Source organism: Schistocerca nitens, chromosome 1, assembly GCF_023898315.1.
Source record: "Schistocerca nitens isolate TAMUIC-IGC-003100 chromosome 1, iqSchNite1.1, whole genome shotgun sequence".
NCBI lineage: Eukaryota > Metazoa > Arthropoda > Insecta > Orthoptera > Acrididae > Schistocerca > Schistocerca nitens.
The window spans coordinates 117,943,368-117,970,924 of NC_064614.1; the positions used below are offsets into that span (position 1 = coordinate 117,943,368).

At 42.5% G+C, this 27,557-nt stretch overlaps 1 protein-coding gene across 1 annotated transcript in view; it reads left to right on the plus strand.

Moving 5' to 3' along the window:
* Positions 1-27,557, plus strand: part of LOC126242335 (mite allergen Der f 3-like) — a 74,190-nt gene that overhangs the window by 6,342 nt on the left and 40,291 nt on the right. Inside the window, exons 2-4 of the mRNA XM_049948079.1 lie at positions 4,038-4,123; positions 15,331-15,419; positions 26,484-26,619. Coding sequence (XP_049804036.1) covers positions 4,038-4,123; positions 15,331-15,419; positions 26,484-26,619 — 311 coding nt within the window. The remainder of the gene's footprint in view (positions 1-4,037; positions 4,124-15,330; positions 15,420-26,483; positions 26,620-27,557) is intronic.

Here is a 27,557-nt window from a genome sequence, read left to right on the forward strand (position 1 = left end):
GATGTCCTTAGGTTAGTTAGATTTAATTAGTTCTAAGTTCTAGGTGACTGATGACCTCAGAAGTTAAGTCGCATAGTGCTCAGAGCCATTTGAACCAATTAATGTTCGACTGTTTCCAATCTTGCGCAAGGATGGCTGTGTCATCCGCGTAGATGGCTAACGTCGTGTTTTGTGTTACTGGAAGATCATTAATGTAGAGGTTGAACACGATGAGCCCCAGAATGCTTCCCTGGGGTACTCCAGCTTGGATACCATGTTATGTCGATTGTTTGCCATGCACGTCAGTGTTGACACATCCGTTCGTGAGGTATGAGTGTATGAGACGTACGAGTCCGTCGTGGAAACCAGCATCGCTTAGTTTGTATGACTTGATGCAATAATTTTCTTGATGCAATAATTTACCAACAGCCGTATGTATTGTAGAAATTTATTTTATGAACTTCTTATGTACTACCAGCTTCGGTATTACATTGATGCCCTCTTCAGGCCCCACACGTCATAGTCGTAAAATCACTATACACGGAAGGAGCCATATAACTGGATCCGTGAATCAAATCGTTATGCAACAGCACTTGGTGGCCAGGCTGTTGCATAACGATTTGATTCACGGATCCAGTTATATGTCTCCTTCCGTGTATAGTGATTTTACCACTATGACGTGTGGGCCTGAAGTTGGCATGAATATAATGCCGAAACTAGGAGCACATAAGAAGTTCATAAAATAAATTTCTACAATACATACGGCTGTTGGTAAATTATTGCATCAAGAAATACATGCCAGCCGTTGTCCCATGGTCCACAATGGATCAACGAAGATTAGTTTGTATGAGGCTGTTATGCCAAAGGCGGCCGAAAACTGTGCCGATGTCCAGGAACACGGACCCTGTGCCTTTATTCGTGTTGTACACTCGTGTTATATGTTCAACTAGCGGAGGAGTAGTTTTGTTGTTGAGTGGTGATTCCTAAAGCCGAGCTGCTCCGGCCTTAGTGTGTCACTGGCGATGCAGTGCCTAGTGATGCGTTTTAATATTACCTTCTCAACAATCTTGCTGAGAAGGCACAGCAGACTGATGGGTCGGAAATTTTGCTGGTGCGAGTGGTCTTTCCCTGGCTTCCTGAACCTCAAGACTTCGGCCACCTTCCAAACGTCAGGGAAGTGCGGGTGTTGTAAGATGGCATTCGTTATGTGTGCAAGATATTCTACGGCTCTATCCGTGAACTCCTGGAGGACACGGTTTTGAATGCCATCGGGACCAGGGGCTTTCCTGGCATTGGTATGATTGATAGCCCAAGTAATCTCATTTGTGTTAGTGCATCTGATTTCCTCGTGCATGGGCTGGGCTACAAGTCGTGTAACCTTCTGGTCCGTTTCAAGTGTGAATACTGGGTCTCAAGGAGCCAGATTCGACATGAAGGACACTGCAAGTGTTGAGGCCATAAGCCCTGCCTCTTCCTTTGCGGAGTATGCAGGGCCGTCTGGTGCTTGTAGGGTAGGAATGTATTGTTGGTGAAGTGTCTGGCTAGCTTCCATATGGCAGCACGTGTGGTATCTAGCCCTGCGAGTTTCTGCCCCCATTGCTCGTTTCTAAGGGATTATATTTTCTCCTGAATTAGTTCCTGGAGTCTGCTGATGTGCAGTTTATACAACAGGTGCCTGGTACGCTGCCAGTATCTCCTGAGGTGATTCCTCATTGAGATAAGGCCCAGAACTTCCTGGGGAAGGGCCGTTGAGTGTTATTGTCGTGTTGTATGTGGAATGGCGTCAGATATTGCATCTTGGACTGCAGTAATAAGACCCTTCACTTCCTCATCAATTTGCTGCATGTTGACAGTTTCGTGAGTGTCCGGAATACGACTATCAAGCGTTTCCTTGAACAGGGTCCAATTCGCGCGCTTGTAGTTCAGTATCCTGAGGGCTTCTGTGTCCTGCAGTGTTTCTTTCATGTGAAGTATTACAGGCATGTGGTCCGAGTCCAGATAGTTTTCAACCGTAAGGTTGAGTGTGCATGTGATGCCCTTGATGAAGGCTGTGTCTAACACGCCTGGCTTGAATCAGACCTGTGCAACCATGTACATAGGGACGTTCGGCCCAAGTATAATATAGTTTCGCCCTAGCGCAGGTTCCTGTTGCTGGATCAATTAGAGAAGTGCAAAGTAGTTAGTTGTCTGTTGATTAGAGAGCACATGGCGCGATGTGGCACGATGGCTATGTAGGCAGCTGGGGTCAGAGTCGCATGGCACCCATGTGGAGACGGAATGGACTGGAAGACAGCAAGTAACACTGGCGGTGAGGTAGACACGTCCAAGGGTTGAAGCAAGGACCCTCACGCGGACCAGCTGCAGGCGGGCCGCAAGGCTGCAAGCTGCAGCGAGACAGTAAACCCAGGGCAAGGGCTGTATGATACAAGTTAGCAGATGGGTCGCGCACCTGATCGGCAGCAAACAGCATGGCTCAGGGGCAGGCAGTGCGGCAGAGAGCCTCTCAGTGGTGGTGTACCATGTCGACCGTGCAGAGCTTGCCTGTACATTTGGACAATGTCGGCAGTGTGTACTCAGTGCTTGGCATTGTTATCTGGTGACAAGACGACCCCCGGTGGTACTAGCTCACACACACACATCATTGTGTGGCTTGATTTTTGTGCCAGTCTGGCAGGGAAGTCGCAGAGTGGCTCCACGAACACTGTCCTGAGTTTAAACACTTCCGATGCCCACCAAACTCCCCAAACATGAACATTATTCAGCATATCTGGGATGCCTTGCAACGTGCTTTTCAGAAAAGATCTCCACCCCCTCGTACTCTTACGGATTTATGGACAGCCCTGCAGGATTCATGGTCTCAATTCCCTCCAGCAATACAGGGCTATTACAAATGATTGAAGCGATTTCATAAATTCACTGTAGCTCCATTCATTGACATATGGTCACGACACACTACAGATACGTAGAAAAACTCATAAAGTTTTGTTCGGCTGAAGCCGCACTTCAGGTTTCTGCCGTCAGAGCGCTCGAGAGCGCAGTGAGACAAAATGGTGACAGGAGCCGAGAAAGCGTATGTCGTGCTTGAAATGCACTCACATCAGTCAGTCATAACAGTGCAACGACACTTCAGGACGAAGTTCAACAAAGATCCACCAACTGCTAACTCCATTCGGCGATGGTATGCGCAGTTTAAAGCTTCTGGATGCCTCTGTAAGGGGAAATCAGCGGGTCGGCCTGCAGTGAGCGAAGAAACGGTTGAACGCGTGCGGGCAAGTTTCACGCGTAGCCCGCGGAAAATTGGCTCATGCCAGAACTGGAGACCGACAGCGCCGACTTCATCTTTCAACAGGATGGTGCTCCACCACACTTCCATCATGATGTTCGGCATTTCTTAAACAGGAGATTGGAAAACCGATGGATCGGTCGTGGTGGAGATCTCGATCAGCAATTCATGTCATGGCCTCCACGCTCTCCCGACTTAACCCCATGCGATTTCTTTCTGTGGGGTTATGTGAAAGATTCAGTGTTTAAACCTCCTCTACCAAGAAACGTGCCAGAACTGCGAGCTCGCATCAACGATGCTTTCGAACTCATTGATGGGGACATGTAGCGCCGAGTGTGGGAGGAACTTGATTATCGGCTTGATGTCTGCCGAATCACTAAAGGGGCACATATCGAACATTTGTGAATGCCTAAAAAAACTTTTTGAGTTTTCGTATGTGTGTGCAAAGCATTGTGGAAATATCTCAAATAATAAAGTTATTGTAGAGCTGTGAAATCGTTTCAATCATTTGTAATAACCCTGTACTTCAGACATTAGTCGAGTCCATGCCACGTCGTGTTGCGGCATTTCTGCGTGCTCGCGGGGGCCCTACACGACATTAGGGAGGTGTACCAGTTTCTTTGTCTCTTCAGTGTAGTTATCAGGGCAAAATTGGACGTTCATGTAATACAGAATAAATATCCATTCTTAGTAATGAACACTGGTCTCTGATTATCAGTAATACCCAAACGTTCATTCTATGAAGTGCTTGTGGTAAATGTACGTCTCATTGCAGGTGGCACAGTGCAGCAGAAGGTGTTGACACTACAGGGACGCATAGTGAACGGCGTCGAAGCGGCACCTGCGGAGTTCCCTTATCAGGTGAGTACTGATACCTAAAAACTAACAATCTGCTTAACAGTGTAAAACCCACTCTCTGAAAATAGGAAGTCCATATGGTGCCGATTGGGTTTCCATTGCAAAAGAAATTTTCGCTATTGCTAGTTACTTTGCTACCATTCAGCTCCCCAGTTACACGCCTATCCATTCACGAATCTCTCCTTCACTCAGAAATAAATGCTTCAGGTACCTGTGTCTAAACATCTTTTACCAAAAAGTTTTAGTAACTTCAATGCCGGTCGCCACGTTGATATAATCTGAAGACGGAAACTGAATATATGTAGCAAAAAAATGGAAATCATTGGCAAAGATCGGTATCCAAGACAATCGAAACTTGATAAGAGTGAATTGAAAGGCCTGGGATTTTTCCCTTCCAATAGAACTTTCTCACATACTGTGTAGGGATTCAGAGAGAGTTTCTGTTACTTTTTCGCTGGCTCTTATATTATTTGCTTTGTTTTACTATTACTCGCGTAACAATTCATATATTAAATGAAATATGTTACTAGGAAAAGAGCCCCGAAATACCTTTTAGTGATGCTGTGCCGTGACTTTCTTGGGATCATTAATTTTCAACAAAAAAAAAGATATTATGTTCTTATTCTTCTGGATCTGGCTTTCTATTAAAGGAACATTTTTCGTTACTGTAACTCACTATAAAGTTCAACATATCTTCCCTACTTTATAGTTATTGAAAAGGTTAATGAAAATTACTTTGTTATGAATACTGATGTTACAGTTCGCAATGATTGTTCAACATCAAAATTTTGCAGTGGATTTTTGTTAACAGTAAAACACCAATAAGTACCACGACTAGCACAAGAACATGAGACTATTATCGGAGAAAAAGACGTTTTTACTATAAGGTTTGCCAGACCAGAACTAAGCACAGCAAGATTTCTTTTATGTTATGAAGGTAAATTATCTTTTTTGTACTGTTAGTAATATATTATCAGCAGCCCGCGTCAACCTGCAAAACACATCATAAAATCTGCTGCTCTGCTCTGCAAGTCCGAAAGCTGAAAGAAATAATTTTATTTCACTATTACCTTCCCGCTTCTTTGCGGTATGATAGATTTCATTTAATGCAGTTTGAATGCGCCGCGGCAGCGGCTCGTTCGTTCGTAGCGCAGCTCTGCACCACGAATAGTATTTAAATAACTGAAAATGTCTTAAAGGGATGGGATAATATACCAGGCAAGCTTATTACAAATCATAATGCAAGGTTTCACTAAGTAACTCTATTCAAAACATTTAAATATATTAATTATTACACACCTTTACAATGAGTACGTAATGGCGTACGTCTCTCAATCTTGACACAAGAATGCTACGCTAGCATACACTATACTGTCACAGGCTATCCTACTCACGTAACTCCAAGAAGACGACAGAGAAATTAATGTTCGTTCTGTATTATTTATACTAGTCACACATTCTCATCTTTGTTTGATATTTAATAAGTATTGTCTGTGGCGGTTTCAGTACTCGCCGACACAGATATTATCTAAAGAAATAAATAAAAAAAAGTACATAATTTGATACAAGAACAAAACATGACACACAATGTTTTCTCTTTATTTCATAATATGTCTTTTGCTAAGAGACGTTACAACTTCTAGACGTTTTTCTTATAGGTCTGGCAGTTATGTGCATCTTAGGGAGAGTTAGAAGTATGAGAGAAATATGAGAGGAATTGACAATTGTGTAGAGTGAGTCACTGATAGAGTGTCAAGAGCGTATCATCTACTTGGCAGAATCTCATGGTGGCTGTTTGGAACTTTTGACGGTTACCTATCCATCAGATGTAGATGTAGATGTAGCAGTGGTACTAATAGTAGTTTTATTTATCTGTAGATCACTTTTACAAGGATACCGGACATGTTCGAGTATTACAATTGAAGAACGATGAAAATATTAGAATTTATATATACAAGCATTTACATACTTACGTCTCTACCTTGACAAGGTTGGGACAGGTAGTCGGCCATGGCCTTTAGTATGAACCATCCCAGAATTTCCATTAAGTAATTTAGGGAAGACATGGGAAACCTAAATCAGGATGGTGGGATTGGAGAACGCAAGGCTAGTCTGTTAAAACTGTGGCTACCCCATTTGGTTTATCCCTAATGCACAATCCTGTTTTATCAAGAAGTTGTTTAATAACGTAAAAGGCTTATACTGCACTCTTCATTCATTCCTCAGTTCCAGTGACTACTCATCATACGTACTGCACACACATTATTTCACAATACATGCACACCCACACCACCCACACATCCACCGCCCCCCCCCCCCCCCCCCCACACACACACACATAGTCAGCAGATGTCAGGACCATATCCACAATGTCTGTTTTCCATGTTGTGTGCCGCAGCTTCCAATTTCCTATCCTCGAAAACTGGGACAGCATTCCTCTAAAACGAATCAGATGTTGAGCTCAGAAAGCGGATAGAAGTCAGATTACATACTGCATAGCTTTGGGAGTAATTTTTTGTAGAAAATAAAAAAATTCAAGGAAAAAAATGGTCAGAAAGTGTTATGTGAAATTTGTTTCATTGTTGTTGTTATTATTTATATGTGTTACATTTTTATCAAATGTCAACTTTATGTTATCTAAGTAAGACATCAATGTCTAGAACGTATTAATTAATGGGTATGTTTTAACTGCTTTTTAAAATAAGTTTATCGTACAGTTTTATTCATTGGTAGACAATGCTATTATGAATTTTATGTTTATTCTTTCTTGGTAAATGTAAGTTCCGTCTTTCTCTTGTTCAGCGGACATGAACAGAGCTGTTTGTGCAGTAATCATCAATATTATTTTTTATGTGTAGAACTGATTGATAAATGTGCTCACATTGTATAGTCAATATCTCGCATTTCCAACACATCTTTACGAAACTTCCTGGCAGATGAAAACTCTGTGCCGGACCGAGACTCGAAATCCGGACATTTGCCTTTCGCGAGCAAGTGCTTTACCATCTGAGCTACCGTGCACGACTCACGTCCAAACCTCACACCTTGGGTAGCTCAGATGGTAGAGCACTTTCCCGCGAAAAGCAAAAGTTCCGAGTTTAAGTCTCGGTCTGGTACATAGTTTTAATCTGCCAGGAAGTTTCATATCAGCGCACACTCCGCTGCAGAGTGAAAATCTCATTCTTGGAACATCCTCCAGGCCGTGGCTAAGTCATGTCTCCACAATATTCTTTCTTCCAGCAGTGCTAGTTCTGCAAGGTTTGGAGGAAATTTTGTGTGAAGTCTGGAAGGTAGGAGACGAGGTACTGGCGGAAGTAACACTGCGAGGAGGAAGTGTGAGTCATGCTTGGGTAGCTCAGATGGTAGAACACTTGCCTACGAAAGGCGAAGGTCCCGAGTTCGAGTCTCGGTCCAGTACCCTGTTTTAATCTGCCAGGAAATTTCGTATCAGCGGACACTCCGTTGCAGAGTGAAAATCCCATTCTAGATCTTTACAAGCTCGACTACCATTTCTGGTTATTATTCTTATGGCGCTTTTCCGTAATTTCGAACCTGTGTTCATATTCTGTGCATTTGTTCCACACAAAAGAATTCCATACCTAAGAACTGAGTGTATATATGACTAGCATGTAATTAAAGGACTGTGGCTGATACACACTGATGACAGGACTGTAAGGGCATAACATGCTGATGAGATTCTATTCGCAAGTACTTTTGTATGTTCACACCACTTGAAATGAGAATCGGTATTCACTCCTTTAAATTTTGTGTTACGTTAAATGCAGAATCGCCGTTAGTGTTATTCGAGAGAATTAGGCTATGAGCCAACGACGAATTTAAGCCTCTGCCTTCCTTCCATTCCAGATTTCTTTATAGCGACAGAAAGCAAACGCAAACCACAGTCACACAAACGACCCAGAATCACGCTTTAGGCTTCGTAACAGGTCGGTGCAAGGCCTGCCTCAGGAGCCGTAGCGGCAGAGCGCTTCAGAGAAAACATAAAATGAATAACTTTCCTGATCTTACTACTGTAATAGGAGAAGACTTAAATTTGCCAATTATAAAAATGGAGAATCGGGCGACTAAAACTGGTAACAAAGAAAGAGATTTTTCAGAGATTGTTCACAATGTCTTGTACGAAAATAACTTCGAGCAGGTAGAAAAAAGATTCGTCAATACAGCTTTTCGAATCCTTTAACGTAGAGGAGGTCATCAGTGATTATAAGGCTGTGATAGCATCAGTTACTACATGTGTTATAAGAAATGTCAAGAAAGGTAGAACAATATTTTTGGATAACAAGAGTAATAGGGAGCAAGCAGCAGATTATCTGAGTGCTCTTCGTCAAACATTCAGCACTCATCGTGAGGATGAAGATATGTAGCAAAAATGGATTAAATTCAGAATCATTGTATGATACAAGACAAGTATATGCCAGGGTAGTATGCACGGGATAGAAAAGACACATAGTGGTTCTATAGTTTACGGTTCAAGTCAGATTCAAATGAAAAGTACAGTTGGCAAACAGAGTCTGAACGAAGTCACAATGAGCGTAAGGACAGCAATGTGAGACGCATTCAATGAATTCGAAAATAAATTTTTGTCAGCTGATCTAATATAAAATCGTAAGAAATTTTGATCATATGTAAAATCAGCAAGCGGATCGAAATCCATTACTCACTCGCTCCGTGACCATTCTAATACCGAAACGGGAGATGACAGAGAGAAGACACAAATACTGAATTTGGTCTGCCCATATTGTTTCACCGCGGAAGATGGTAATACGGTTCTTCAGTTTGGTAACTGATCTGACGATGAAATGGCAGATAATGAGCAGTGTTGGGAAAATAAATAATCAACTAAAATGTTTCTATCTTTTTCGATATAGGCAGTACACAGTCTTGTTCACCCAGAGACTGGTGGGTGAAACAGGTAGTTCTTCTTATCAATAACAGCGGAGATTACGAAGTGAACGACTAACCACAAAGAAAGCCCAGAGCTGCAGGTTATCAACATACACACATCTGACAGCAGTGGATGTGTTCTGTTTGATATGTTTGATACCTCTGTGCCTTGCTGATACAGTTATGGCTTTTATTTTAGTGTGTTTAGTGCTGCATGGAAGTGTCTTCTCTGTGAGTTTACCTCCATGCTTTCAATAACCGAACGGCAATGTGCCACTCATAGGGTGCTGTAGTTCATGTATCCAATGGTCTCAACATGGCAAGATAACTTTGCTGAAGCTAGTAATCAGGGTATGTGTAAACTGCGAGATGGGCAATAAAACCTTTGTTTTGGAAGCTTTGTACTTTGATATAGAGGTTGCTCTCCTCCTGATAATGTCAGGTAATTAAATGTAAAAGTAGTTTAGGTTACTCCAGTGGTGTGTTATAGGGACGTTACTGTTTACAATATACGTAAATGATTTAGTGCTTATCAGTGGAAGCTCCATGAGGTTATTCATAGAAGTTTTGTTTTCTAGAGCACTTAATAACACCATACGGCTGTAGCGAAATGAAAATGGCCTACAGAGGATTGATAATCAGCACTAGGATTATCTAGTGATGCTAAACGTAAATAAATGTGACGCACTGTGAATAAATAAGCGAAGAGGCCTGTTACTGTTCGATTACTCTATTGGCGATAAAGCACTGGAAACATTACAACCGAGGAATACCAATCCAGAGCGACCTAATTGTAAGAAAATCAGATGACAGGCTTAGATTCAGTTGCAGAATATTAAGGAACTGTGATTCAATCAGGAAAGAAACGGACTGAAACGCTTCTTCGACCGTTTCTTGGATATTACCGAACAGTTCTGGATCCTTACCAGGTTGATTCAATAGGTGGAGTTCTCAACTTTTATAGTAACCTGATAAGGGACAGTAGTGATATTTCAAAAATTTTACCTCAATGAGCTATTTTTTTACTTTTTTTCTTTGGTCAACACTTTCTCGTCATGTTAACAGTTTTAAAAAATTCCTGACAACTGTAACTATAATTCAACGTTATCTGAAGTTTTCGTTTTATAACATTCAAAGAAAATCTGTTTCCTTAATCGCTCCATTCTTTTTCGTTACTGAAATACTTCTTTCAACAAAGAAATCTGGTTATCTTATACATAGTAGAAGTGAAATTAACACATTAGATACGAGTATTTGACAGCTCTAACTTAGGAAACTTGAAAAACACAGACCCATTTCATTTCTACGCTTTCAAAGTCCAGATCACAAATTTTAGTCAGAGTGGCCTTACATTCAGACCATTCTTCATGAAGATCATCAAAATTAAAATTTTCAAAAAGCTGATAAAATTCACTTTCTTAAATATACATGGAAAAGTCAGTGCATTCACGTGTCACTTTCAGTATATATACAAATGCATAAACCATTGCCATCCCTGAAAACTAATTATTTTTTTCCATATCGTTCAAAACAGTTTTATAAAAACTCATGAGATTACCCATAGTTTTCCTCTGTTTGTCAGGAAAATGTTTTCAAGTAGTAGTTTTCCTTGCATACTTGCAGTAGTATCATTAACTCTACTAAGAGTTCTTTCCCATAAATCACTCACAGCTTCCAATGTTTCTATATTTATTAAGTTATATTCCTCTAATTTCAGAATTAATAAGCATTATTAAGAGAAGAGGAGACAGATCTTGAGAATGGCTTATTCTAAAGACTCTTTACATTCAAAACAATTTTTAACACAAGTTGGGTCCCTCTAACTTTTAAAATACAGTAGCTTAAAAGTGCATCAAAATAATTTAACTATCTATCTGCTGGTTTCCCGAAAGAAATCGTGTTCTTGGTACATTCCCTAATAATCCAGAGTACTGCAATTCAACATCAGACACAACACCAGTTCACCCCTCCGTTTCTCTGAGCATTAAAAATAACCATTACTTTCGAAATAATGTTTTCCATGTCTACATAAAGATATCAGAAGCATGTTTATTCTAGTTATCGATCATGTGAGCTTGGAATTAGCTTTTAGTTTTCCATTATCATCATTTAGCAATAATGTGTAAACACTCACCCTGGTACAGAAGTTCACATTGGCTTTACCTCCTGAATATGAAGTCAGACTGGCAGAGGAAAGGTCAAATGACTGAACACATTTTTTAGGCTTACATAAAAACTGGACACTGATACATCAGCCTCTTCAACTCCATCCAAAACGAAGAACGTATTTAAGGGTAAAAATTATACAGTCTCTTAATTCGACCAGGAAACATCTAATGATAATAGACATCATCCACTGTATTCCTGTGCAGGGAAGGAACAAGCAAATGCAAATGAAACGTTTTACGGTTCACTTTGTTCAAAGCGTGGGTGGCACAGATACACGAATAAAACAATGCATACGGGAATTTTGATTCCCAAACAAGGTCCACACGGTATAATTTTTCAACCGTCAAATACGGGACATCCCTTACAATATGTGACTGTTGACGAACATGTTAATAGGATAGAGAAGGTACTTCGAAGATGGCGGGTTTCTACATCTACATCTACATCCATACTCCGCAATCCACCTGACGGTGTGTGGCGGAGGGTACCTTGAGTACCTCTATCGGTTCACCCTTCTATTCCAGTCTCGTATTGTTCGTGGACAGAAGGATTGTCAGTATGCTTCTGTGTGGGCTCTAATCTCTCTGATTTTATCCTCATGGTCTCTTCGCGAGATATACGTAGGAGGGAGCAATATACTGCTTGACTCTTCAGTGAAGGTATGTTCTCGAAACTTCAACAATCTTCCACTGGAGTTTATCTATCATCTCCGTAACGCTTTCGCGATTACTAAATGATCCTGTAACGAAGCGCGCTGCTCTCCGTTGGATCTTCTCTATCTCTTCTATCAACCCTATCTGGTACGGATCCCACGTTGCTGAGCAGTATTCAAGCAGTGGGCGAACAAGTGTACTGTAACCTACTTCCTTTGTTTTCGGCTTGCACTTCCTCAGGATTCTTCCAATGAATCTCAGTCTAGTATCTGCTTTACCGACGATTAACTTTATATGATCATTCCATTTTAAATCACTCCTAATGCGTACTCCCAGATAATTTATGGAATTAACTGCTTCCAGTTGCTGACCTGCTATTTTGTAGCCAAATGATAAGGGATCAATCTTTCTATGTATTCGCAGCACATTACACTTGTCTACATTGAGATTCAATTGCCATACCCTGAACCATGCGTCAATTCACTGCAGATCCTCCTTCATTTCAGTACAATTTTCCATTGTTACAACCTCTCGATATACCACAGCATCATCCGCAAAAAGCCTCAGTGAACTTCCGATGTCATCCACAAGGTCATTTATGTACGAGGTGCATTCAAGTTCTAAGGCCTCCGATTTTTTTTCTCCAGACTGGAAAGAGATAGAAACACGCGCATTGTTTTAAAATGAGGCCGCGTTCATTGTCAATACGTCCCAGAGATGGCAGCACCGTACGGCAGGTGGAATTTTACCGCCAGCGGCGAGAATGAGAACTGTTTTAAATACTTAAAATGGCGACGTTTTCCTTACTTGAACAGTGTGCAATCATTCGTTTTCTGAATTTGCGTGGTGTGAAACCAATTGAAATTCATCGACAGTTGTAGGAGACATGTGGTGATGGAGTTATGGATGTGTCGAAAGCGCGTTCGTGGGGGCGACAGTTTAATGAAGGCAGAACATCTTGTGACAACAAACCGAAACAACCTCAGGCTCGCACATGCCGGTCTGACGACATGATCGAGAAAGTGGAGAGAATTGTTTTGGGGGATCGCCGAATGACTGTTGAACAGATCGCCTCCAGAGTTGGCATTTCTGTGGGTTCTGTGCACACAATCCTGCATGACGACCTGAAAATGTGAAAAGTGTCATCCAGGTGGGTGCCACGAATGCTGACGGACGACCACACGGCTGCCCGTGTGGCATGTTGCCAAGAAATGTTGACGCACAACGACAGCATGAATGTGACTTTCTTTTCGTCGGTTGTGACAATGGATGAGATGTGGATGCCATTTTTCAATCCAGCAACAAAGCGCCAGTCAGCTCAATGGAAGCACACAGATTCACCGCCACCAAAAAAATTTCGGGTAACCGCCAGCGCTGAAAAAATGATGGTGTCCATGTTCTGGGACAGCGAGGGCGTAATCCTTACCCATTGCGTTCCAAAGGGCACTACGGTAACAGGTGCATCCTACGAAAATGTTTTGAAGAACAAATTCCTTCCTGCACTGCAACAAAAACGTCCGGGAAGGGCTGCGCATGTGCTGTTTCACCAAGACAACGCACCCGCACATCGAGCTAACGTTACGCAACAGTTTCTTCGTGATAACAACTTTGAAGTGATTCCTCATGCTCCCTACTCACCTGACCTGGCTCCTAGTGACTTTTGGCTTTTTCCAACAATGAAAGACACTTTCCGTGGCCGCACATTCACCAGCCGTGCTGCTATTGCCTTATCGATTTTCCAGTGGTCAAAACAGACTCCTAAAGAAGCCTTCGCCGCTGCCATGGAATCATGGCGTCAGCGTTGTGAAAAATGTGTACGTCTGCAGGGCGATTACGTCGAGAAGTAACGCCAGTTTCATCGATTTTGGGTGAGTAGTTAATTAGAAAAAAATCGGAGGCCTTAGAACATGAATGAACCTCGTACATTGTGGATAGCAACGGTCCTACGACACTCCCTTGCGGCACACCTGAAATCACTCTTACTTCGGAAGACTTCTCTCCATTGAGAATGACATGCTGCGTTCTGTTATCCAGGAACTCTTCAATCCAATCACACAATTGGTCTGATAGTCCATATGCTCTTACTTTGTTCATTAAACGACTGTGGGAACTGTATCGAACGCCTCGCGGAAGTCAAGAAACGCGGCATCTACCTGGGAACCCGTGTCTATGGCCCTCTGAGTCTCGTGGACGAATAGCGCGAGCTGGGTTTCACACGACCGTCTTTTTCGAAACCCATGCTGATTCCTACAGAGTAGGTTTCTAGTCTCCAGAAAAGTCATTATACTCGAACATAATACGTGTTCCAAAATTCTACAACTGGTCGACGTTAGAGATATAGGTCTATAGTTCTGCATATCTGTTGGACGTCCCTTCTTGAAAACGGGGATGACCTGTGCCCTTTTCCAATCCTTTGGAACGCTACGCTCTTCTAGAGACCTACGGTACACCGCTGCAAGAAGGGGGGCAAGTTCTTTCGAGTACTGTGTGTAAAATCGAACTGGTATCCCATCAGATCCAGCGGCCTTTCCTGTTTTGAGCGATTTTAATTGTTTCTCTATCCCTCTGTCGTCTATTTCGATATCTACCATTTTGTCATCTGTGCGACAATCTAGAGAAGGAACTACAGTGCAGTCTTCCTCTGTGAAACAGCTTTGGAAAAAGACATTTAGTATTTCGGCCTTTAGTCTGTTATCCTCTGTTTCAGTACCATTTTGGTCACAGAGTGTCTGGACATTTTGTTTTGATCCACCTACCGCTTTGACATAAGACCAAAATTTTTTAGGATTTTATGCCAAGTCAGTACATAGAACTTTACTTTCGAATTCAATGGACGCCTCTCGCACTGATCCTCAACACTATCTGTACTTGAGACAAAACTTTTGTGTTGAGCCATCAGGTACTCTGAAATCTGCTTTTCGTCATAGGATCGTGTACTAAGTTAGACAGAGTCACGGAGATGTACAGCTTCCAGTTGCAGACGCTACATGGACAGATTTACTGTTGAAATTCCGAAAGGATACATTTCTTCCACATACGTCTCACGAAATGACCGCGAAGCAAAAATCAGAGAAATCAGAGCTTATACGGAGGTTTATTGACAGTCGTTCCTCACATGCACCATTTGTGAATGGAACAGGGAAGTTGGAAACTGGTGTTTATAGCGGGAGTTCCCTGCGCCACACTCCGTAACGTGGCTTGCGGTACAAATGGTTCAAATGGCTCTGAGCACTATGGGACTTAACTTCTGAGGTCACAGTCCCCTAGAACTTAAAACTACTTAAACCTAACTAACCTAAGGACATCACACACATCCATGCCCGAGGCAGGATTCGAACCTGCGACCGTAGCGGTCAAGCGGCTCGAGACTGTAGCGCCTAGATACGCTCGGCCACTCTGGCCGGCGCTTGCGGTACAGATGTTATCTGTTCGTCGATTTTCTCGAGTTTTTGAAAGAACTCAGAGGCGCAAAATGCTTTGTTTCAGGTGTCGCTGCAGAGGAGTGGAAGTCACATGTGTGGTGCTTCCATCGTGAACGAGCAGTGGGCACTCACCGCAGCCCATTGCATCGAAGTGTGAGTAGCTCCAAATCTCTATATAAAAAAGCCAATGGCCAGACTAATTGACTGACTGACTCAACATCACCCAGCCCAAACCGCTAAGGATCGAAACTTGAAATTTGGAGAAGGTGTGAATATTATACTGTAGGGGTCGTTTAAGAAGAGGTTTTTCGAAATTCCAACCCTAAGGAGGTGAAATAGGGAATAAAGGGGTTTTTAGAAAAATGTCGATAGTAAGGTAATTTTGAAGGCAGATCTACGAAAATTATATTTGATTTTTCGGTCAGAAATAAGGAAATACATGTTTCAGCATTTTCGGAAATTTAAGCCTATGGGGATGAAATAGTGGGTGAAACCTTTTTCTGGAAATGTTTCATTATTAAAGAACAACTACAGTATTTTTAAAGCTACATTGATGAACACTGGTATATGACTTCACGGTTAAAAACAAAAAAACGTGTTTCAGTGTTTTTTGGAAATTGAAGACGTAAGGGGGTGAAACAGGGAATGAGATTTTTTATGAAAATATTATGAAAGAATTAGAAAATACTTGTTTCACTGTTGTTGGAAATCCAATCCCTAAGGAAGTGAAACAGGATCACACTTATTCACTGACTGATCATCTCCCAGGCCAAATCGCTAAGGACAGAAACTTGAAATTTGGAGAGGGGATTGCAAGAAATTTCAATCCTAAGGGGGTGAAACAGAGGATGAAAGATTTCTTGAAAGTATATCGCTGTTAACCGAATTTTGAAGCTAGAACTACGAAAACTGGTATTTAGTTTCTCAGTAAGAAAATAAAGAACACGTGTTTCAACATTTTTGGAAATTCAACTATTAAAGGGGTAAATAGTGGGTGAACGCTTTTTTAAAAATATATAATTCCTAAATAACTGCTAAAAGATTGTTAAGGCTACAGCTATGGCTTCTGATATTTGACTTCTCGGTTAGAAATAAAAAAATATGTTTTTCATTATTTCTGGAAATTCAGCCCCTTTGAGAGTGCAATAGGGGATGAAAATTTTTACGAAATATTTCGTTCTATTAAAAAAAAATTTAAAGGTAAATCCAAGAAAATTGGTTTTTCACTTCTCGGTTAGATACAAAGAAATATTTATTAGGCAATGAAAGTTGCTATAGAAATATCTCCTCAAGAACGCAAGAGTCTTGATTAACGGAAACTTTGGACTCTAGCTACCAGAATCGCTTCTGGGTCAGAAGTACATTTGGAAAAGACCATGATTATATAGCGTTAATTATCGTGAAAAGATCATAAGGTGTTGCAGTTTGTGAACCACACAAAAATTCGATTAAACAAAAACAAAGAACTCTCCGCAGGCCATACAGTCTACTCGAGCGAAACAGCGGGCGCTGAGCCAGCGTGAAACATACTAACTGGTGTCACAGTTCCGGAAAGAGACAGGATGTTGCTGGCGCCACATTTTCTGTTTCCCAACATTATTGTTATTTTGGCGGACTGCTGAACCTGATCAGTGTGACCATCTACATAACTAAGAAATGCTTTACTTTCGTCTTCCAATACTACAGCCTCATCATGCTGTTGTAGATGTTTAGATGCTGAAAGGTCGTTTTATGAACCAGAACTAAATGATCTACATCTACATGATTACTCTGCAATTCACACTTGAAGTATTTGGCCGAGGATGCATAAAACCACTTCGAGACCATCTCTCCACTATTTCACTCTTGAGTAGCACATGAAAAAAGAAAAAAAGAATACTTAAATGTTAGCATGCAAACTGTGATGTATTTTTTTATCATAATTATCACTTCTCTCTATACTGGTGGAATTTAAGAAAATGCACAATTTTTGCATTTGGAAACGGCCTTGTCAGTCGAATGCAGTATCTCTGGTGTCTGTAAACATATCGGTGTGGTTACTTTGCAGAATTAGATTTTGCCTCTGCAGCGGAGTGTGCGCTGATATGAAACTTCCTGGCAGATTAAAACTGTGTGCCAGTCTGAGACTCGAACTCGGGACCCTTGCCTTTAGCGGACAAATGCTCTACCATCTGAGCCACCCAAGCACGACTGACGCCCCATCCTCACAGCTTTACTTCTGCCAGTATCTCGTCCCCTACCTTCGAAACTTTACAGAAACTCTCCTGCGAACCTTGCAGAACTAGCACTCCTGGAAGAAAGGAAGTTTGGAAGGTAGGGGACGAGATACTGGCAGAAGTAAAGCTGTGAGGACGGGGCGAGAGTCGTTCTTGGGTAGCTCAGATGGTGCCGGCACGGTAGCTCAGCGTGTTCGGTCAGAGAGCTGGTTGGCTTCTGCAATAAAAAAAAACTGAGTGAAAGGATCAACAACGAACTCGAACTGATGTCTTGTGACGTCCGCAACGACCAAACACGACGATCAAGAACGAAGAAAACGGAAAAAAAGAAGAGAAATAAAAAGAATGGTAGAGCGCTTGCCCGCGAAAGGCAAAGGTCCCGAGTTCGAGTCTCGGTCTGGCACATAGTTTTAACCTACCAGGAAGTTTCATGGTTACTTTGTATTGCCGAAAAAATTATTTGTGTATAATAGAGCAAGGAATTATCGTGGAGTTTCACACGAAACTTGGAAAAGCTGCTACTTAAACCTGTACTTTACTAAAAGAAGAGCATGACGAAGACTGCTCATCACGTACGCGAGTTTCTGAGTGGTTCAAACGAGATGGGCGACAAGACGTTGCAGATGATTCACGCCCGGGATGCCCTTCAACAACAAAAACGGACGAAAATATCGGAAAAGTAGGTAATCTGATTTGGTACGACCGGCGATTGAGTATTCAATCGATAGCTGAAACATTAAGAATTGGCGAAGAATGCGTAAGGCAAATTTTACATAACCAATGAAAAAAGTGTGTGCGAAATTGGTGCCGAAACTTCTCACGGTCGAACAGAACGAAACTCGCGAAAACGTTTGTACTGACACTTTTAATGCCACTGAAAACAATCCTTTTTTCGCCGAGCGGTTCTAGGCGCTACAGTCTGGAAGCGCAATACCGCTACGGTCGCAGGTTGGAATCCTGCCGCGGGGATGGATGTGTGTGATGTCCTTAGGTTAGTTAGGTTTAAGTAGGTCTAAGTTCTAGGGAACTGATGACTTCAGAAGTTAAGTCCCATAGTGCTCAGAGCCATTTGAACCATTTGATCCTAATTTCCTGGAAAGATTGGTATCATACAACGAATTTTGGTTTTTCACTTATGATCCGGAATCCAGGCATCAACTTGTGCACTGGAAGTGCCCAACTTCACCAAGATCAAAAAAGGCTCCAGTGAGAAAATCGGAATACGAGGCGATGATCATTTTTTTCGATATTCGTGGAATCGTGTATCTTCACTGGGTTCCTGAAGGTTAAACTATTAACCAAGATGAGGATCTTGCTCATCTCTATGAGAAAATAAGAAAAGAACGATCCGACTTGTGGAAGAACAAGTAATGGGTTCTGTATCAAGACAGTGCCCCGACTCATACAGCATTGTCTGTTATGAGGTTTTTAGCGAAGTCCAGCACCCCATTGTTGGACCACCTATCTTGTTCACTTGACCTAGCTAGCACCTTGTGACTTTTATCTATTCAATAAGTCTAATCTGCATTACAAGGAACAAGGTTTCAACCCGTTGAAACAATGAAAGAAAAAGCAGCACGTGTCATCAAGGAGCTTACATTGGAAGACTTCAGCACTGCTTACATCAATGAAAAATCCACATGGAACTTTGCAGGGATAGAGGAGCGGATAATATTGAGGGTGACAATAACTAAATATACCTGTTTTTTAAATAAAATGTTATACAACAACAGCCATGTCTCGTACATTGAAGCAACACTTTAGAAGCCCTCCCAGTTGGCCGTGCTGTCTAACTCACGGCTTTCCGGGCGGGAAGGAGCGCCTGGTCCCCGGCACGAATCCGCCCGGCGGATTTGTGTAGAGGTCCGGTGAACCGGCCAGTCTGTGGATGGTTTTTAGGCAGTTTTCCATCTGCTTCGGTGAATGCGGGCTGGTTCCCTTTATTCCGCCTCAGTTACACTATGTCGGCGATTGCTGTGCAAACAAGTTCTTCACGTACGCGTACACCACCATTACTCTACCACGCAAACATAGGGGTTACACTCGTCTGGCGTGAGACGTTCCCTGGGGGGTCCACTGGGGGCCGAACTGCACAATAACCCTGGATTCGGTTTGGGGCGGCGGAGGGGTGAAGTGGCGTGCAGTAGTCGTCGTGGGCTTGTGGACCACCGCGTCTGCGGCGGGGACGGAGCCTCTCCGTCGTTTCTAGGTCCCCGGTTAACATACAATACAACCAAGCTACAACTCACACACAAGGCATCACAGGCGCTGTGCTTATTCTGCTGTAATTTGTTACGCAACTAGCACTCCGCTGGGGTCCTTGCCACTATAATTTATCGCCTAGTGTGGAAAACGGTGGGAAATTCAAAAAATGCCTAATACTTTGCTTGTCAAAACTATTATTGTAGCGTCTTATTGCCACAGTGAACATAACCTGGTGTAAAACGGTGGGAGAATCTAAAAAATTTTTGACAGTTTGCGTCTTAAAAGAATTACAGATGTGTTTTGTTGCATTACTTTAAAACAGGGCTTCACAACATACGTGCTCGCGGAGCAAGCTGTGAGCAGCAAGGCGCGAGCACGGAGCAGCGCGAGCACGCTACCCCCACTACCGGACCAGAGCGGAGAGTGGGGAGAGTCACGTGGGGTACACAACAGCTGCCGCCACTCGATGTAATCCGCGGCCAGCTGCAGGGATATCACTCACGAATTATTACTGCGAAAAATGAAACAAATAAAGGAGAATGTACACGTGCCACATAATTTTATTAGCTTAGTGTATGCCTCTACCATCTGTAGACACTGAAACTAAAGAATTCCACGACAGTCCTATATTTTCAACACTTTCTTCAACACTACTTAAAATATCACCTCCAGCTGTAGTGTTCTTCATGGCTACTACATCGAGGAGCTCCTCCCTCACCTGAAGGTCTCTGTTAACACCTCTAATAAATATGGCAAGCTGCGCTGTTCCAGTGATATCAACACTTTCGTCCAGAGCTGGAGAATACGCCATAAAATCTTAACAGATATTTGCAAGCTGGCTCTGGACGTCGTCTGCCATGTCCTTATGCGACGCATAATGGTCATGTTAGATAATGGCAAAATCCGAAACTGTTCAACTTGAGATGGACACAAATGTTCCGCTGCAACTACCAAACATTCTTTTATTAAATCGCCATCAGTTAAGGGGCGCAGGGATTTTGCTAAAAGCAAAGCAATTTTGTAACCCACTCTGAGAGCTGCCTCAGTTGATTTTTCTTCGTCGTCCAGATCTTCTTTGGATAGCTTCCTTTTATGTTTAATAACTTCCTGTGCACGGTCTGGTCAATCACATTTTCCACGTCCGTAGTCTTTCGCGTGGTACGACATATAATGTCACTGCAAATTAAATTTCGTAAAAGAATTCACTGTTTTGTGACATACTAAACATTTTGCAACACCATCTTTTTCAATAAACAGATAAAATTCCTCCCAATGGGGGTTGAACTGCGAAAGCATGGTTGGGATTACACAACGGCGACTTCACATGATTTTTAACCAGCGAAGTGACTGTTAAGAGCTGATCGTAGTACTTTAAACGTTACACAGTCGGCGCGAATTCAATAGGCACGCTGCGGCCCTATTCAAACGTGCGCGCGCATTTCCCCTCCCTCCCCTCCCGCCGTACTACGCGACCTTGCAGCTGCTCGCGAGCACGTGCCTGAGCAAACGCGAGTACTCGCGCTCAAAACCGGCCAGTTGTTAATCCCTGCTTTAAAACATTATAACTTTGACATTTGTTTGCAAAGACACATGTGGATTACTGCAAATACGAGACTGAGCAATTACTGCTGCATGTAATAGGATAGGATGAGTTCAACTCGTTATTTTAAAGAAGTACCAAACTGCCTCCACCGCATCCCGCCATCCCCGCCTCCACTAGCTGTCCATGCACTCCGAACCTCTCTGGAGGGCAGGAGTGCTCTGGTCACCTCGAGCGATCCCTTACACCTACTGTGTACCAAGGAGCCTGTAGCCACTGCTCGGCTCCTCTCCCTTCGACACCAGCTTACCGGAAATTATCCCAGGTGAAAGCAAGAATCGTGGAACTTTTGAACAGAACAAAAAAAGAACAGTAGCTGACATCTACGATAATGATGTAGGCTGAAGCAATGAACTAAAATTTGAACCAGCAGTGGCATTCGACCTCACGTCTTCTGCTTACTGGTTAGATCCATCAACCATTGCAGCATAATGGCACCGCAGCCAGTGCAACTGCATGGATTACACTCCCAATACAAATTTCAATTCATGCCTCAGCCCATTGCTGCTCCCCTTCTAAACTCACATCAGTACTGCCGAGTCTCTCCAATACTGGGACAGCACCTTAGCAATGAGCGAAATGGAGTTAATCTACCTGTACCTTAGATGTAGGTGATATATTAATCGTATACAGTTAATGTTTCTGTGACTAGGAAAATCTGTACAGCTCCGGTAACTTCATTGCCAGTGTGGTGCAATGGTTAGGGCATCTGCATAGTAAGCAGAAGACCCTGATCCTAATCCCATTGCTGGTAAAAGTTCTAATTCATTGCTTCGGGCTATATCATCATTATAGACAAAGATCAGACTCAGTATGTCTCGGGAAATAAGATTAATAGCTGACAAGTGTTGGCACACTACAGCTTTTTATTTATTCCAAAAAAATGTAGCCAGTGTAAGGAGCTTGCACCATACATGTGTGTGTCTGTAACATTAACAGAGGCGTATTTAACGTTTTTAAAACCACAAAGGGACCAAGACTAGGCCTCGCCGCCAAGAGCCCCTGCACGAACCTGAGACCGTCTTGCGAGACGCACCTGGCTGGCGAAATTGTCCGCGCACTCGCAGACAGCCCCATTCCTGAAGAGCCGAAATGACCGGTTCAGTTCTAGATCTGTATAGAGAGAGCGTACACTTCGACCAATGTAATACTGCGAGGTAGCAGCGTGATACAGAGATTAAGAGAAATCAGAGCTCACATACAAAGATTTAGCTGTGTAATACTTGCAGTTTTGTATCAACTGTGCTATATACTAAAACTCGTTATCCTTCCAACATGTACAGTACACAGGTTAGGGAAGTGATCTCAAACTCGGTATAGTTAGATGTTAACAGCCCTCCCAATACCGTTATTTCAACAAGTGTTGTGATGAACTAAATGTGCACTTATTATGGACACATACCTGTACACTGAGGTGACAAAAGTCATGGGATATCTCCTAGCATCGCGTCGGACCACCTTTTGCCCGACATAATCTAGGAACTCGTCGGGAATTAGTCTCAACAAGTCGTGGAAATTTCCTGCAGAAATATTGAGCCATGCTGCCCCTGTAGCTCTCTATAATTGCAAAAGTGTTTCCGGTGCAGGATTTTGTACATAAACTGACCTCTCGATTATATTCCGTAAATATTCGATGGAATTCATGTCGAGAAATGTGGGTGGTCAAATCATTCGCTCGAACTGTTCTGAATGTTCTTCACACCAGTCGTGAACGACTGTGGCTCAGTGACATCCTTGGGAACATGAAGTCTATTAATGTCTGCAAATGGTCTCCTAGTAGCTAACATTTCCAGTCAATATTGTCCCTATGCCACTGACTCCTTTGCTTTTAAAAGCAGTAATGACTTCATTCTTAAAGAAAGAGGTTGACGCTGAGTATTTTTTTAATGTTACGTTTACCATTGTTATGTACTTTCCATGCAACACACAGCGACAGAATTGTAATTTGTAACACGTGTGGTATTCTACTTTTTTTTTTTTTTGTTTTTTCGAGTCATCAGTTTTCAGACTGGTTCGATGTGGCCCCTCCACAATTTTCTCTCCTGTGCAAACCTCTTCATCTCAGAGTAGCACTTGCAACCTACGGCCTTAATTACTTACTGGATGTATTCCAATCTCTGTCTTTCTTTATAGTTTTTATCCTCTACAGCTTCCTCTAGTACCATGGAAGTTATTCTCTGATGTCTTAACAAACGTCCTACCATCTTGTGCCTTCCCCTTGAAAGTGTTTTCCATGTATTTCTTTCCTCAATGATTCTGCGTAAGAACGTCCTCATTCCATACCTTACCAGTCCACCTAATCTTCAACTTTCTTCCCTAGCACCACATCTCAAATGCTTCGATTCTCTTCCGTATCGGTTTTCCCACAGTCTCTGTTTCACTATCATACAATTCTGTGCTCCAAATATACATTCTCAGTACATTCTTCCCCAAATTAAGGTCTATGTTTGATACTAGTAGACTTCTCTTGGCAAGGAATGCCCTTTTCTGCCGGTGCTGTTCTACCTATTTATGTCCTCCCAGTTCCGTCCGTCATCGCTTATTTTGCTACCTAGGTAGCAGAGTATTCTACTACACAATTATAAGGTTTTGAAATCAGGATTTTACTGCCAACTGAGTACCTTGCTACAATTTTGCAACAACGTAGCGACGTATTGAGTAAATCACCGCAATTTTGTTTGCATATGTGTAATCGACAATACTAGTACAAATCCCAACAGAATCTCTTAGACAAATCAGTTTGATACAGAACTGATTGGTTTCGGTAAAGTCACTGATTCTGAGTCCATCTTGATGAGAATGATTTTTAATGCTTAATCACGACCCGTTAATAGTTTTTAAATTAGTTCTCCGCCATTTTACTGTATATTTCTGTGCATTTACTGTGTGCAATCTAGATTTCGGCTTTCACGCCATTATCGAGTACAATGCTGAAAGTAAGACTACGCAGACAGTAAGACATCAAGTATATAATTGAAAAACTTTAAAAACATAGATGCAAGCTGGCATAAAATTACGAGATATGCACTTATATCTTAGACCATGTGTACTGTGCAGGATGACATTATTCCATGTCAATGTTGAGTACAATACTAGAAGCAAAACGTGCAAATAACAAGGCATAAGGTAAAAAATATTAGATATAGGTAGATATACAGTTACGAGAGACACACCTATTTCTTAGACCATTAATATCAATTTGCTGTGCACTGTGTAGGATGACATATTCGCAGCTGCACACATTTTCTTAACATGGTATAAATGGTACAAAATTAATGTCTTGTAAGAATGCAGCACATTATTGTACAGGCACACCGTATCTCGAAAAATCAGCGGAAAGCAGGTAAACTCGAGACTAGCACATGCTTTTAAGACGAAATGCAGAAGTAAATGCAAAAATAACGATTCACAGTTCCGCCTCCAAAGGTAATCACATGCGGTCCCATAACACGTAACAGTAGTAAGTCGATATGTGTGATAGTTTTACATTTTAATTTGGCTGGTGTTCTAGAGTTCACATTCTTTGACATCACTTTCAAAGTTACGTCAGTGAAGCCAAGCATGAAGAGTACACCGTTGGCGAGTCGGTGCTGCGATCAGCGAGCAGCTTGTTTTCTCTGGCTGAACATGACGTTGCTCGGTCGGTGGGGTGACCACAGAGGCAACTCGGCAAGAAAGATGGTGACTGCACAACCCAGAGGCAGCCACGCAACTGGGCACAGGGCACACAGAGGTGTGCAGAATCAAACAGTGGACCCAGCGTCTAGGAGGCTGTTCTCAGCAATAGTGCCTGCCCTGGCAAGCAAAGGCAGATAGGAAGGAGTCCACTCTCACAGGCGAGGCAGCTGAGGGCTGCCGACATCGAGAGTGGGAAGTTGGCAGCGACTGAAGTAGACCCGCAGGTGGCCCACCAGATTCTGGACACTGTGCCACCAGTACTGGACTCAGTGCTAATAATAACAGGGCCTAACTAGCAGCAGGGTGGCTAGATGGTCCACACGGACTCGTAAACCGGCGCAGGTCGTCCCTTGGAGCTGGTGGTTATCAGCCTGCGTACTTCTGCCTAGAAATAGTATTAATATGGGCTTGGACCATTCTTGTTTTGCCAAGACATCGATTGCCATCATGTATGCCACAACAGAGCTACAAAGAGCCATGGCTTGAACGTGAAACTATCAGGTCACCCACCTCACAGCGGCTCTGCCTTACTGCTGCATTGATGATGTTACAATTGGTCCCTTTGCTGGGCAGGGCTGTCCGGTAACTGCTCGACGCTGTGGTGACACTACTTGTGCATCAGCTGGTCGCTCCTGATGTGGTCTCCTGCCGATCGGGTCTGCCTCACTTGCATGAGGCGCTTGCATCAGCCCTGGTGGAGTTCCAGGTAAATTAGTTGCAGCGCAACAGAAAAAAAGGATTCACGAGAATTTTGAGAACAGGGAAGAAGGATTCCAACTTAGTTTGCATCAAATCCTGTACTAGGGGCTGTAAGATGAGAGGACACTCAGATCTACCCGGAATACCCAGAGATTCAAGTGCAGTCCTTGATGCACCGTTACCCCCACCACTGCAACGTCACCCTGTCCATCTGCCGGACAGTATCCAATAGCCCACAGACAGGTGGAGGGGGCACAGCACTAGCATATTATTCGACATCAGCAATACCTAGACACTTCGCCAAAAGGTGATCAGTACGACACTCTGCGAAATTTCGCGATATTTTAACACTGCAACCGAGCTGGAAATGCGAGCTCTTTCCATCAACAAGAATGGTTTGTTACGCATACAAGGCTTGATTTTTGCAGATCTTTACGAAGCTGTTGCAAATGTGCAGAGTCGTCATAGAAGCTCAGAGGCAAGAACGTTGTGGTACTATGTGCTTATGGCTTATTTAACTGTTCTATTTTCCCCTAGTGACTTATATTTCTCGTATGTGCACTAAAAAAGCGCAAAAGAAATGAGTCTCTTTGCAAGAAATGCAGAATCATCTGACAAATGAGCATTCGAGTTAAGGGCAGCTTTAGTTTTAGTTTCTGTTTGTATAAAATACTTCCATGAAATCCTGTGCATTATATAACCCATTGATACATCTCTCTGATCTTGTCCGCCTGAAAATAGCTCTTTCTAGCGGTAATAAGTTACAACTACTTCCCTTCCGCAAAAATGTGACTCATTCTTTGTTGCTTTTGGCTGTAGTGCTGACGTGTACGAGGTGGTAGCTGGTACCAACAGCCTCGCAGAAGGGGGAACTAGACATACGGTGGCAGGCCTTAGTCCTCATCCGTATTACGACCCTAGTGATGCCTGGGTCAACGACATCGCCGTAGTCAGGGTAAGTTTCCCAAATACTGGGTGCATCAAAAAGAATCATCCCATTTTAAAAAATCATAACTATTATATTATTTGAGATATATACGTGAACAACGTACTGTGAAAAGAGCAAACTCTCAAGTTTTACTTGGTTCCTGTTATGCTGGCATTTGGAACTGGGGGAAATTTTAAATCAAAGAATTACTGAACGACGGATCTGTCGCACTGGACCAAATGATTCAGCCTGATATTACTGGCCTCCAAGATCAAAAGACCTGACTGTATGTGATTATTTCTTGTGAGGCTTTATAAAAGACTGTTTATGTGTCTCGGTTATCGTCAACAGTGGATCAAATGTGACATGGCATAACAATAGCTGTGAAAGCTGTAACTCAAGACATGCTCGCTTCAGTGTGGGAACAATTTGGATACCGCATTGACATATGCAGTGCATCTCAAGAGGGGCGTATTGAACACCTATGAAAAGGTATGAAAAAATCTTTTTCAGTTTCTCGATAGTCAAAAAACAAAATTCATTGTATGTGTTTATTAGTTGTAGAAATATGGCCATGCCAAATCGGATGAATCTTTTTGATACATCCTGTACTTTGTAATGTGGATTCATGTCGAGTGAGTTTAAAATATCCGACAGCATCCAAACTGTACAGATTGGAAGATTCTCTATGCAAATGAGACGGTGAAGGATGGAAACTAATAAGGGGTTGCTGACCTTCCACTGGAGACAACCGACAGAATGGCACTGAAGAAATGTGAAAGATGTAAGGGACGGCCAAGAACAGGGCTGAAAGCACACGAAAATACTTGTAGCAATAACGTCATTATTACTGCAAATTTCCTTCCAAAAATCAAGATCGTGAGTTCAGAACTCCACATTCACACACTGTTCACAAAATAAGTCGAGCGACTCCCTGCACTGTGACAGAACGACACTTGTATACT